The sequence below is a fragment of the Mesocricetus auratus genome, unplaced genomic scaffold (assembly GCF_017639785.1).
Source record: "Mesocricetus auratus isolate SY011 unplaced genomic scaffold, BCM_Maur_2.0 Super-Scaffold_100018, whole genome shotgun sequence".
In the NCBI taxonomy this organism is placed as follows: domain Eukaryota; kingdom Metazoa; phylum Chordata; class Mammalia; order Rodentia; family Cricetidae; genus Mesocricetus; species Mesocricetus auratus.
Window position 1 is genome coordinate 30,865,334 of NW_024429199.1, and position 13,864 is coordinate 30,879,197.

The 13,864-nt window shown below is 38.0% G+C and overlaps 1 protein-coding gene across 1 annotated transcript in view; it reads left to right on the forward strand.

Annotated features, from left to right (window-relative positions):
* The window catches only part of Vta1 (vesicle trafficking 1), a 48,611-nt gene that overhangs the window by 12,028 nt on the left and 22,719 nt on the right, over window positions 1-13,864 (forward strand). The window contains exons 2-4 of the mRNA XM_005065856.4: window positions 6,150-6,244; window positions 12,643-12,770; window positions 13,515-13,590. Coding sequence (XP_005065913.1) covers window positions 6,150-6,244; window positions 12,643-12,770; window positions 13,515-13,590 — 299 coding nt within the window. The remainder of the gene's footprint in view (window positions 1-6,149; window positions 6,245-12,642; window positions 12,771-13,514; window positions 13,591-13,864) is intronic.

The window sequence follows — 13,864 nt, forward strand, 5'->3', positions numbered from 1 at the left end:
CAAGAGAGAGAGAAAGACACCATGTGACAGGGTTCAAGCAGAGGAGGGTTTTTTAGTGGGAAAAGTGGAAGAATGGAGACCAGAACAGGGAGGGTGGAGGAAAGGGAGGTGGGCAGGGCCCTTTTAAAAGGGAACATAGTGAATGTGCACAGGTGATGCTCTTAGTGGCTGCTGCTGTGGCTGCAGCTGAGGCTATATCCTGTCACAACCCAAGAACAGGCCAGTACAAATGCCTGAATGCTAACACTTGTATCATGACAGGAACTCCAAAAAGCTTGTTTGATGAAGGATGAATGCATACCCTTTAGCAGACATTCTTTTATTCTCTCTTCTTTGTTCCTTGTTTTGATTTGATTTGTGGTCAGACTGTGTGTATTGGCAGGGGAGGAAATTGCTACTGTTGTTTTCCTTTGGAAAGTAGTAAGACATGTCTGATATAAAAACTGCAGTGTGATTCAGTGTTTGACTTAGAAGTTGCTTCACAAAGTATAATACTGACCATATAGCAGACATTTATTTATAAGTTCTATCTTTTGAAATAAATTTCATTTTTAAACATTGATGTATATCATAATATTTCAATGCTGTGTTCTTTTATTATAATAAAACCTTATTCTTTTCTGATATGCATGTGTAAAATTTTGTGTTTACATGTTAGACATTTTTACATTTCTCTTGGATAAGCAAGATCTGTTAAAACATTTATTTTCAGAGCCTGTGGAACTTTGAATAATGCATGCCTTCATGATTAGTGAATGTTTGTCTCCTAAAAGCCTCACATTAAATTAAACTTGGATTGGAAAGTACTTAATCCTTTTGCAAACATACCTCATTACTCATCATCAAATAATATTTATTCATAAAAACAAACAAAGAGAGACCATGAATTTGAAAAAGAACTGGGGTGGGGGTGTACATGGAAGTGGAGAAATGCTGTAATTATATTATCTCAGAAAATTAAAAACTCCTCCTCCTACTCCTAAAAGAAATTTTAATGTAAAATAAATATTTTCTTATAGGCAACTTTAGCTAAACATACATTTGTTCTATCTTAATAGAAATTTTCTGTGTTACATATTAATTTTCATCATATATCTGTTTCTACAGTGAATTGTTTGTCTCAGACAGCTCTGTGTGAAAGTGATCCTTTTTTCCATCCATATGGCAAAAGATATTTTCTAATTTTCATAAAGAGATTTAAGGTCTTATTTTAATTATTATTAGAGGATATATCTTCTATTACATTTTTCAAACTTCAAATTGTAAGTCACATAACTGCTGTTTTATCACCAACACTGCGGTTGTACCTGAATCTACTGTTGTTTCAGCCAGTAACTGTGGCTCCCGCAAGCTGGCTTCTCAGGCAGCAGCCCAGTAAGACTTCTACATCATCCCCTTCCCATCCACCTCCTGCTGCCACCACCAAATGTAATTTTTAACTAAATCTCTAGCATTCTATTTACCAGTAAAGACTTGGGAGTCTGAAGCTGGGGTGAAAACCTACTAGCTTAGAGAGGTTGAGTAGCAACTAGCTGATCTTTCATCTATGTTGCTGTCTCAGAAAGAATACCACCTCCATCTCCAAGCCAAAAGGACCGCTACACTCAAGAGTCCCTCCATACTACTGTGTGTGTGTGTGTGTGTGTGTGTGTGTCTGTGTGTGTGTCTGTGTGTCTGTGTGTCTGTGTGTCTGAGTCTGTGTCTGTGTGTCTGTGTTACGGACTCCCTCTGACTCTCTGTGATTGCTTTCTATCAAGTAATTGCTGGTTCCACCTCCTGACCCAATATTGATTTTATTCAATCAACACAAACAGAGGCAAACTCGGAGTTCACAGTGTAATCATATATCTCACAACATATAACCAATACAGAAATGTCAAATCAGAATCTGAGATCTCATTAGTAAGACAAGAATAATGCCTTTATAATACAGATTAATATATGTACAAATGAAGGGGACAAAGTTTAGGTCATGTCCATAAAATTTTTTGCACTGTATTTTAAGTGTTCCTGAAGAATAAAAATAAGTGGTTGTGGCTACATTGAAGTATAAACAATTTTATCTTTGCTTCAGAGGACATAGATACACCGTTTTCTGTATTTTAAACAACAGAAGCCAAGTAAACTAATAAGGGACTGAGATCTTTCACATGAAAATAAACTACATATGGTAGCAAGAAAGTGCTGATTTAATTTTCCAATAGTTGCCCTGAGGCTGTTTGAGAAGACAAGGTAAGTCTAGGAATCAACCTCACTCCTTCTCTATCTGGGCTTTTAACTACGTTAACTAACCACTTGTTCCCCCAGTTGGTCTACTGGGTAGCTAACTGTTCTCCTTGAATGTTAGACCTAACATAATGTCCACTGTCCATTACTGTGAGAGAAAATAAGAAAAGGCATACAAAAATGAAACTGTCACTATTATGTTGCATTACATTATCATGTTATAGTGTCAGTGTCTCCATAGTAGCTATTGTGTGCTAATTTTGTGTATGTTTATAGATATGTTTGTTTTAAAGAGGTTAAAGTATGTTTAAAATAAAACTTGGCACTTTGGTGAAGTGTGTATCAGGTTTATTTGGAATTAATCATTGTATTTGCAAGCGTGACAGTTTGCCAGCAGTCTGTGCCGCTTAGATGCAGACATAGGGAAAAAGGGCAGTTACATATTTAGCCAAGTCTGCTTTTGCCAGAGGGCTATAATAAAAGGATTTACAGGTAAAAGTACAGTCACAGAGGATGCTCACACTGAAAACTATATTGTAGACAGGTATCTGAGTTACTGTTCTGTTACTGTGCAGAGACACCATGACCAAGAACTTATTTAATTTAAAAAAAAAAAGCATTTAATGGGGAGGTTACTTCACAATTTCAGGTGGTGAATCATGACCCTCATGCAGCAAATAGGTAGGCGTGGTAATTAAACAACAGCTGAGAGCTTACATCTTATCAACAATTTGGAGGCAGGGAGAAAAATTGGGAATGATGTTGGCTTTTGAAAACTCAAAGTCTGCCCCCCCAATGACATACTTCCTCCAACAAGGCCACAACACTTCTAACAAGACTGCGCCTCTTAATTCTTCCCAAACAGTCCACCAGCTAAGGACCACATATTAAAATATTTGAGCCTATTGGGTATTCTCATTTAAGCCACCACAGCAGGCATGGGGACACAGCTGTCTAGCCCTAGCAGTTGGGGAGGCTGCACACAGCAAATGCCTGCAAGATTAAAGCTAGCATTATATTTACATAGTGAATCCCAGGCCAGCCCAAGATTCATAGCAATACTCTTACCTCAAAATTTTTAAAGGAAAATGCATGGTAAAATTAAATCTGGTTACAGACATAGCTGAAAGGAGACATGTTATAATTTAAAATGAAAAGTGCCCATGAACTGGAAGCCTAGAATTGTACATATAATTAATGTTCAAGAACAGAGTGTTGCATTCACAGAGTTGTGCTTGACAGACTTACTTCAGCTGTACATTAGCTTGCTGTGGTAATTCTTTTGTAGAGTGACAGTGTGTGAGCAGAACACATAACATTTTAGAGGTCAGTAAGCTTGTCATGGTATTTGCATTGAATTTAGATTTGCTTGCTTATTGCAGAAAACCCGAACTAATAACCTAAGCAAAATAAGGATTTGCTCCCTTGTTTAAAAGAAAGACTTGTTAGCAGTACACATGTCAGTGTACATCTCTATGAAATTACAGGACCTCAAGCCCATGGAGTTTCAGAGCTAGCAAAGAGCGCATCACAAAGGTTGTATATAGTCCAAGTTGAATCCTAGAGCTGAATTACTGAGTAATAGTAGGAAGAGATGGCAAGGAAGAGATGGTTGTAAGGAGATTTTACTACACATAGAGTTAAATTTGGAAAATCAAGCCATAAGAAGACAGGAAAATCATGTAGAATTTAAATGTCTATAGATAGAAGGAAGTTCCCAAGCTTTGGTTAATTTGGTGAAGAAATGGCAGTATCTTATCCAAAATTTAAAAAGTGCCCATAGTGTTTGTAGCTAACATATTTCTATCTAGAGAGTCTGTCATGGACTGAAATGTAACCAAACCCTGGAAGAAGACACAGACAGCTCTTCAAAGAAGTGTTCATAATCTTTTAAATTCAAATACAAAAGAGCTGACTAAAATAGACTCAACCTTGGCCTGAACAGAAGTAGAAGTGGTTAGACAAGGAGCAAACCTACTTTAATAGGGGTTGGAGTGGGTGAATACTGACTAGCGTAGTCTTCCTAGATAAAGTCCTAGACAAGTTACTAAAGAACATGGCTGACCGAGGGGGTGTCTGCAGACTGGAGTTCCATAGTTCATTGAGATTGTGTTCATTTAACATGATACCCCGGTTTTAATTCCTACCTCTTCCTCCCACCCTCTAGAAAGCCAAAAACAATAGTTCTTCAAACCAGTTTCTTAAAAATAAAACCAGTTTGGTAGAAGATTTTAACTTTCATAGCAGTCCTAATTCATAAAGTAGAGTACCAAGATATCTAGGAAATATGTAATGTCATTAGGAAATGCAGTGAGATGCTACTTTTAGTCCCCAGATTGACACAGTTTATGTTTAATATCAGCTTTTGTGAGTTTAAGAGATATAGGATCTTGCATAAATTATGATTATAGAAGTAACTATATAGTGGTACTCTTTTTAAAGCACACCTTAAAGTAGCTCTCAAAAACGGCACTAGGGAATGCTAGCTCTTGCTTCCCCCAACCCAACTTGTACATATGTCCACTAGGAGGTGCCATAACACAAGACCAACTACGACAGTGAAATTTGAGAATTGCCCTAGTGTGCCTTTACTAGAAGAACCCATGTGTACTGTGAAACGCTAGTGCTGCCATCTCCAGGACATCCTGTGTTTGCAGAAGGGGGAATTACAGACATATTGTGTGTGAGTGTTCATCCCGTAAAATCACCACCATACACATTTCCAGTTCTCAGCAGTGGAAAAGTGTTGAAGCAAGGGTGTTTGTAAAAGAGGTCTTCAGCATTAGCCTTATCTCAAATGCTTTTTTTTTTAAAGAGGTGTATTTATTTAGAGGAAAAGCATACATTGAAATGACTGGAGCAGTTCTCCCAATAAACTTCAGCTCAAGCCTCTGTTGGCACCATCCTTGCTCAAGTTGTCTATCAGCACCTCTAATCTGGCTCTTGGTGGGCACTCTTTGCATGGAATGTATTTTGTCTTGTCTTGACTTGTCTTTTAATGCTTTGACTCAACAATACATCCTTATGACAGCAAAAGAAGGCCTTTCTTGTAAAAATATGTTAGCATAGTGGTTCTCTTGCATTGTTTAGGTGAGATATGTGTGGCAAAAGCCAGAATAAGTCTAATTTTATTTTAGACAAATTTTTTCTTATTAGGTAAAATTATTTTAACTATTCATTCACTTAAAAGAAAAACTTAAGTATAAAAGTTCAACTGCTTCCTGTGTCATAAAATGTCGCTTACAAAGCCAGGAAGGCAGACCAAAGGTGAAGCCTGGAGCCAAGAAAGCAGTGTTGTTGGCCTGTCTCGACAGGGTAAGCGTGAGACAAGAACACACAGGAATGTGAAACCTTGTTTAGAGTATTGACAGATATTCCAATTTTCTGTCTGTTATAGAAAAGGCATGTAGAAGACATGCTCAGCTGGTAAGTCCAAGGTTGTGAGGAATAAGACCGCTCACAAACCACTGGTGGGAGCAAGATTGATGGTTCCTAGTTTGTATACTTAGCAGGATGACTAGGTATCATTCTATTCAAGATATGACGCAAAGGCTCATGAGCCTCTGGGGGTTGTGGGAGTCTGCAACAAGCACACATTCCTGGTGTCCAGTCAGCAGTGCTTGCCTTAAGGTCAGCAACTGTGGAAGCTCAGACACATGGACCATGAGGTCGATGTCATGGAAAAAGGAAAATACCAAACTATAGAGCAGCTATGGGTGATCAGAGAGTAGACATTTTACCAAAGATGGAAGCTGTTCCCCCTCCCCAGGTCTGCATGCCATGCAGTTTTATTTTAACAAATGAAATTTGTCCTCATGAATGGGTGCCATAAATCGCTTAGCCATGGATGCAATTAAGTAACTGATGGGTGTTTTTTAAATGTATAGGAATTTAAAATCAACATATTTTTCTTTTCTGCGTAGGTCGTTTATATGCTATGCAAACTGGAATGAAGATTGATAGTAAAACTCCTGAGTGTCGTAAATTTTTATCAAAGCTAATGGATCAGTTAGAAGCTGTAAGTTAAACACTGATAACTTACTATCTGGCTATTGTATATGGCATTTCTTTTTGTGTGTTTGTGAATGTGTTTTCTGCCATTTACGTCCTTCCCTTAGCAACACTTAGTAATGTCTTTGTACCTGAAGAAAATGAGGGATTTTAACACTGTATCCAAGGGCATTTAGTGTAAAGTAGGCTTAGTTATCATTGCATATGCATTATTATAGATGGCTGTCTGCTCATCCTTTCTTGCCTTCATTCACATAGTCTTGTGAGTTATTGATTGAGGAATTCTTTTCCTTTTTGGTTTTTCGAGACAGGGTTTCTCTGTATTGTTTTTGAGGCAGTTCTGGAACTCGCTCTGTAGACCAGGCTGGCCTTGAACTCACAGAGATCCGCCTGCCTCTGCCTCTTAAGTGCTGGGATTAAAGGCATGCACCAACAACACATGGTTTTTTTTTTTTTTAAGAATTCTTTAAAAACCCGTACTGGAATAAAATGGGCTGTTTAGTGAAAGGAATCATGAAGGAGGTGTTACTAATTGCTTATCCTCTTCATGGCAAGGCACGCTCCTCTCCTGGTTGGATGGAGGTGGGTGAGAACGTCTCCCTCTTCACCATGGAAGAATATTATAGGTTATTGTGCAACTTCACTGACAGAAAGTTGAATTGTTTGAATTAAGTGTCATAGAATAAAGAAAATAATACCAACTATTAATAGTCTTAGTAATCAGGGTCCACTCAGTGACTCCTGTGTCCTTCCATCCTGGTATGGTTAATTTGTGTTGTCACTTGGTGAAATCTGAGTCACAGGAAGGAGGAAAATTCAGTTGAAGAATTGCTTTGATTAGATTGGCCTGTGGGCATGTGAGAAATGGTCTTGATTGCTAATTGGTTCAGGAGGTTTCAGCCCACTGTGGGTGATACTATCCTTAAGCAGGTAGGTATGAACTGTATAAGAAAACTACCTAAGAGAGTCAGAAAACAAGCCAGTAAGTAACATTCTTTCATAGTTTCTTCCTTGAGTTCCTGCCCTGATTTCCTTTACGATGAATTGTGACCTGGAAGTGTAAGCCAGATAAACCCTTTTCGTCCTTAAATTACTTTTGGTTTTCATCACAACAGAAAAGCAAACTAGACCACCTAGTTTATCTCTAAGAAAGACAGACAATGACACAGTCATGCATCCATTCCAAGTGTTCCCTTGCCAGCTGGGTGCTTACTTTCTGTCTGTTTAGGTGTTTTTTTTTTTTTTTTTTTATTGACAGAAAACTTTTATTCATAGCAATTGAAATTAGGGTACATCTGATGTAAATTCTATCTTGACCCATTTTACATGCAACTTTTCAAACTTGTCTAATTGTTTTTGTACAACATTGTATCGTGAAAATGTCAATCTGTGATTTCCCCTGCCCCTGCCTCATGTCCCCTCTGAAAATCTAGAAAAGTAATTTCAGGTACAAAAGACAACACAAACCTATTGTATTTTGGTTTCAATTTGGGGATGTAAAATTCAGGGAACTGTATCCTCAGTTAAATTAAGCATGTCATAAATAAAAACTCATAGTGAACACTTTGAATTAACATGACCTAAGTTATTCTAGTGAGGGAAAGAACCCTTGATATATGGACCTATTACTTTTTTTTTTTCATTTTTTTTTAATCATTTTTTATTTTAATTTTAAATAGCTTGTTTCACATGTCAATCCCAGTTCCCTCTCCCTCCCCTCCTCCCGCACTCCCCTTCCACCCTCCCTCCCACCCTATTGCCAAATCCCTCCACATAGGGGATGTCTAGAGTCTATCATTTCACTCTTGGTAGGGTCAAGGCACTCCCCTAAGAGTCCAGGCTGAGAGAGCATCTCTCTTTGTGCCATAGGCACATGAAGACAGATTGTATACCAGGGATAGACACTGATCCACAGCTCAGAGCCCCATAGGTTGCCCAGGCCTTCTCACTGACACTCACATTTGGGGGGTCCAGATCAGTCCCATTCTGGCCTCCCCACTGTCGGTCTGGGGTCCAAGAGCACTCCCCTGTTCAGATCAGCCGTCTCTGCTGGTTTTGCCAGCCCATTCCTTGCCAATTTGCTCATCACTCCTCTCTCTCTGTCACTGGGTTCCTTGGGTTCAGTTCAGTGCTTAGTTGTGTGTTTGCCTCTGCTTCCATCAGTCCCAGGATGAAGGCTCCCGGATAGTTATAGACATCAAGTTCATTATCAGGAATGGGCATTCGAGGTGGTCCTTCCACTATTGCTTAGCTTGCCAATTGATGTTATACCTTTAGATCACTCGAGGTCACTCTGGTGCCTGATCTGTCTTCGATCCTATGATTCCCTCTTCCCCCTATTTTACCCCCACCCCCTCAACTTCCTGTTCCCCCATGACCAACTCCCTTCCTCTTCACCCCTCTCTTCTTCCCAGGTCCCACTCCCCCACCCTCGCCATGTTCCCCATCCATTCAGAGGATCTTGTCTCAATCCTCTTGTCTTGGGTACTATGCATATATGCATATCTTTTAGGTTCTTTCAGGTTTCCCAGCCTCTCTACCAGTGGAAGTGCAGACTGGCACTATCCTGATCCATGTCTAAAATCCATATATGAGTGAGTACATACCATGTTTGTCTTTTTGCGACTGGGTTACCTCACTCAGGATGGTTTCTTCCAGTGCTATCCATTTCCCTGCGAATTTCAAGATTCCATTGTTTTTTTCTGCTGAGTAATACTCCATTGTGTAAATGTACCACATTTTCTCTATCCACTCTTCAGTTGAGGGGCATCTAGGTTGCTTCCAGGTTCTGGCTATTACAAACAATGCTGCTATGAACATAGTGGAGCAGATGCCCTTGTTGTATGAACCTGCCTCATTTGGATAAATGCCTAAGAGTGGAATTGCTGGGTCTAGTGGTAGATTAATTCCCATTTTCCTGAGGAATCTCCATACTGATTTCCAAAGAGGCTGTATGAGTCGGCATTCCCACCAGCAATGGAGGAGTGATCCTCTCTCTCCACATCCTCTCCAGCATAAATTGTCTTCGGTGTTTTTGATTCTAGCCATTCTGACAGGAGTAAGATGGTATCTCAGAGTTGTTTTGATTTGCATTTCCCTGATGGCTAAGGATGTTGAGCACTTTCTTAAGTGTCTCTTGGCCATTTTAGCCTCCTCTACTGAGAATTCTCTATTTAGCTCTGTACCCCACCTTTCAAGTGGATCCTTTGGTGTTTTGGAGACTTGTTTCTTGAGTTCTTTGTAAATTTTGGAGATTAGCCCTCTGTCAGATGTAGGGTTAGTGAATATCTTTTCCCATTCTGTGGCCTGCCTTTTTGTCTTTTTGATTGTGTCCTTTGCCTTACAAAAGCTTTTTAGTTTCAGAAGGTCCCATTTGTTAATTGTTGATCTCAGTGCCTGTGCCACTGGTGTTATGTTTAGGAAGTGGTCTCCTGTACCAACTCGTTGAAGAGTATCTCCCACTTTCTCTTCTAAAAGTTTCAGTGTGGCTGGATGTATGTTGAGATCTTTGATCCATTTGGACTTAAGTTTTGTACAAGGCGATAAACATGGATCTATCTGCAGTCTTCTGCATACCATTACCCAGTTATGCCAGCACCATTTGTTGAAGATGCTTTCTTTTTCCACTGTACAGTTTTAGCTTCTTTGTCAAAAATCAGGTGTTCATAGGTGTGTGGGTTAAAATTAGGGCTTTCGATTCGGTTCCATTGGTCTACCTGCCTATTTTTGTGCCAATACCAAGCTGTTTTCAGGACTATAGCTCTATAATAGAGCTTGAAATCAGGTATGGTGATGCCTCCTGAAGTTCCTTTATTGTATAGGGATGTTTTGGCTATCCTGGGCCTTTTGTTTTTCCATATAAAGTTGATTAATGATCTTTCCAGGTCCTTGAAGAATTGTGATGGAATTTTGATAGGGATTGCATTGAATCTATAGACTGCTTTTGGCAAGATTGCCATTTTTATTATGTTGATCCTACCAATCCAAGAGCATGGGAGATCTTTCCATTTTCTGGTATCTTCTTTGATTTCTTTCTTCAAAGACACAAAGTTTTTGATATACAGGTCTTTCACTTCCTTGGTTAACATTATCCCCAGATATTTGATGCTGTTTTTGGCTATTGTAAAAGGTGATGTTTCTCTGATTTCTTTCTCAGTCACTTCATCATCTGTATATAATAGGGCCACTGATTTTTTTGAGTTTACCTTGTATCCTGCCACTTTGCTGAAGCTGTTTATCAGCTCTAGGAGTAACCTTGCGGAGTTTTTTGGGTCACATATGTAAACTATCATATCATCTGCAAATAATGAAAGCTTGACTTCTTCTTTTCCTATTTGTATCCCCTTTATCTCCTTTTGTTGTCTTATTGCTGTAGCTAGAACTTCAAGTACAATATTGAAGAGATATGGAGAGAGTGGACAGCCTTGTCTTGTTCCTGATTTTAGAGGAATTGCTTTGAGTTTCTCTCCATTTAGTTTGATGTTAGCTGTTGGTTTACTGTATATTGCTTTTATTATGTTCAGGTACGTTCCTGTTATCCCTGATCTCTCTAGGACCTTTATCATGAAGGGGTGCTGGATTTTGTCAAAGGCTTGGATCACCTGTATTATAAGAAACAAAAGTAATCCATACTAAAATTAAACAATTTATGTTAGCCCAGAACCTTTGAAGGTTTTCGTTGTTTTGCTTTATTATTCCAAAGTTACTGTTCAGATCAAAGGGCCAGTCCAATGTAGAATTTACAGCCTAGTTGTAATTGGCAACCATACATAAAGTGTCCTCTGTGACTTGCTGTCACTCTCTACTGACCCAAAGTCCCTGCTTTCAAATGTTGCTTCTGTGGATATGTGGTGAATTAGATGAATTAGACTGCTGTTGCATGTCTAATTATGCTGCTGCGGAAGATGGACAATAACTGTCACATTACAGTGACTTTGGAAAGTTCCACCTTTCACAGACACTTATACAGACTGTGTTTCCTTCACACTAGTAATAACAGCTAAGATAAAAGCTTCAGACTAAGCAGAACTCAGTTCTTTACAATGCGTACAACCATGACAAGTGAGGAAAATACATTCACATGAGTGCATATGTCTATGATAAAGTGTTTGCATTATACTTTGAAGCATTAAAATATGTCATGATTTTATCAGAATTTTTCTTGATCATAATATGAAGTAGCATATTTTCACCAATTTTTTAGGACTAAATCTACTTTTATAATTCAGTTTACAGATTAAACACTGTAGATTTCTGCTGCTACTCAGAATAAGGTTTGGAAAAATTACCTTAAATTCCAGCATTACATACATCTTTTCTGGAGATTTAATTATTGTTTTAATTGTTAGAGTTTTTATTTTGGCTGACTTTTTAGGCAATCCTGAGTGTGTGTGTGTGTGTGTGTGTGTGTTTGAGAGAGAGAGAGTGTGTGTGTGTGTGTGTTTGAGAGAGAGAGAGAGAGAGAGTGTGTGTGTGTGTGTGTGTGTGTGTGTGTGTGTGTGTGTGTGTGTGTGTGTGTGTTCCCCATGTGTGCAGTGCCTGCAGAAGCCAGAAGAGGCATCAGATCCCCCTGGTACTTGAGTGACAGATTTTTGTAAGCCATTGTGTGGGTGCTGAACCCATGTCCTCGACAAGAGCAACAAGTGCTCCTAAACTACCCTGAGCCATTTTTCCAGCCAGACTCTAATAAAAGCAATTTTAGTAATATGGCTGCCTAAATCTGATGTTCCTGAAAATAATTTTATTTCAGTTTAATGGTCTTAGACAAGCAAAACAGAAACTACTTTGGTTTCAAAACATTTCAAATTGCTATATGTGTAATAGAGGGATATGCAAACTGAAATCTGCGTAATTGTAAGTTGTGTTGACTGGGCTATATGTGTCTAGGTTTAAAATAATCTGGTAATGCATTTGTCACTTTACAACTCCTAGTTTTGTGTGAGCTGTCCTTTAAACACTGTGTCTAGAGGCACTATTTTAGGGCACAGTGATGTGTATAGTCTTATTTTTTATATTTGATGCAAACTGAAATAAGTCAAAGTTAAATTTTAAATTATGTGCTTAAGAAGTTTCTATTTCCATTTTATGGTAGTTGTCTGTGGATAGGTATTATTTTTAGCAGGGTTTGATTGGTTCTTCACCTGGATACTTGGCAATGGTGTCTTTTTTTTTTTCTTTCTTTTTTGGTTGTTTTCATCTTTAAAGCACCATTGTACCTCTACATCTTCATCCCAGTGAGGGAGTCAAGTTTTTTTTTTTAATACAGGAGGCTAGGATAGAGCTATTTTATAAGATGTGCTGTTTTTATTGAAATGAATGTAAAGTAATTTACTTAAGTAAATTGTGCTTAAGCAGACCCTTTTGGGAATAAAAAAATCATGAGCTATGTGTCTGATTTTATTTTAGCTTAAAAAACAATTGGGGGATAATGAAGCTGTTACCCAAGAAATAGTTGGTTGTGCCCATTTGGAAAATTATGCTTTGAAAATGTTCTTATATGCAGACAATGAAGATCGAGCAGGACGATTTCACAAGTAAGTGAAGAAAGCAAATCAAATCTCTTTTATAAGTTTGATTACTTTCTAACATGAATTACCCAGTTTCCAGTTGAATACTTTCTGACCTCCTGAATAGTGGTTTCTATATTTTTGAATTATAATTCACAGTGATTTTTAGGTTACAAGTGGGTCCTTTCTATTTGAAGAGAGCAGCTTTAGGAACTTTTTATGTCAAACACATTTCTTAGTGCATTTATCCCAGTTAGCCACTGTAGTTAGTGAAAATCTGAGTTGATTTTATCCAAACAAATTTGTCCTGAGGATGTCAATTTTAAAAGCATACCAGCCTAGCTGGGTGTAGTGTACATAGCTATTTCGAGATAAGAGGATCATCAAAAATTGAAGGCCAACAGAGATTACATATAACACTCTGCCTCAAAAAAACAAATGATACAAAAAATCATGGAAGAGTGCCAGCCAATTTAGTAATTGACTGGTCATTATTACAGTATTTAAAACCATAGAAATACATTGTTGTTTTCTATAGATTCAGGTAATAGTTGACATTGCAAAATCAAACTCCAAGATAAAACCTGGTAGCATTTGCGTACGGTGTTAGTTTCTTCTGATGACATTAACAATGGGCTCCCATGTATGTTTTTGGAATAGAGTTTATTTCAAGAATTAATTTCATTATTTTTAAATGTATTTTTTCTTATGGTTACATGACTGCATTTCAGTGTTTGTTTGATTTAAATTAGAATACCTTTTCTCTTTCAGAAATATGATCAAGTCCTTCTACACTGCAAGCCTTTTAATAGATGTCATAACAGTGTTTGGCGAGCTGACAGATGAAGTGAGTATGCACCTGTCTCATAGCTGAAGATGAGGAATGTTGCTTTTTATTAGTTTTCTACTGCATTACTTATTCAGACCAGCATGTCTGTCAAAAGTGAAATGGACGTGGAAACTGTGTATTTTTTTTCTATCTACATTTTGAAAGTCAAATGAAATAACACTTTACACACAGGATAGCAGTGTTTTGGGAAGATAATTGATTTCTCATTTAAAAAAAGAAAAGAAACAAGAAAGTAATATAATTGTAAATACAGTGCTTAAAGAAAAAAGGA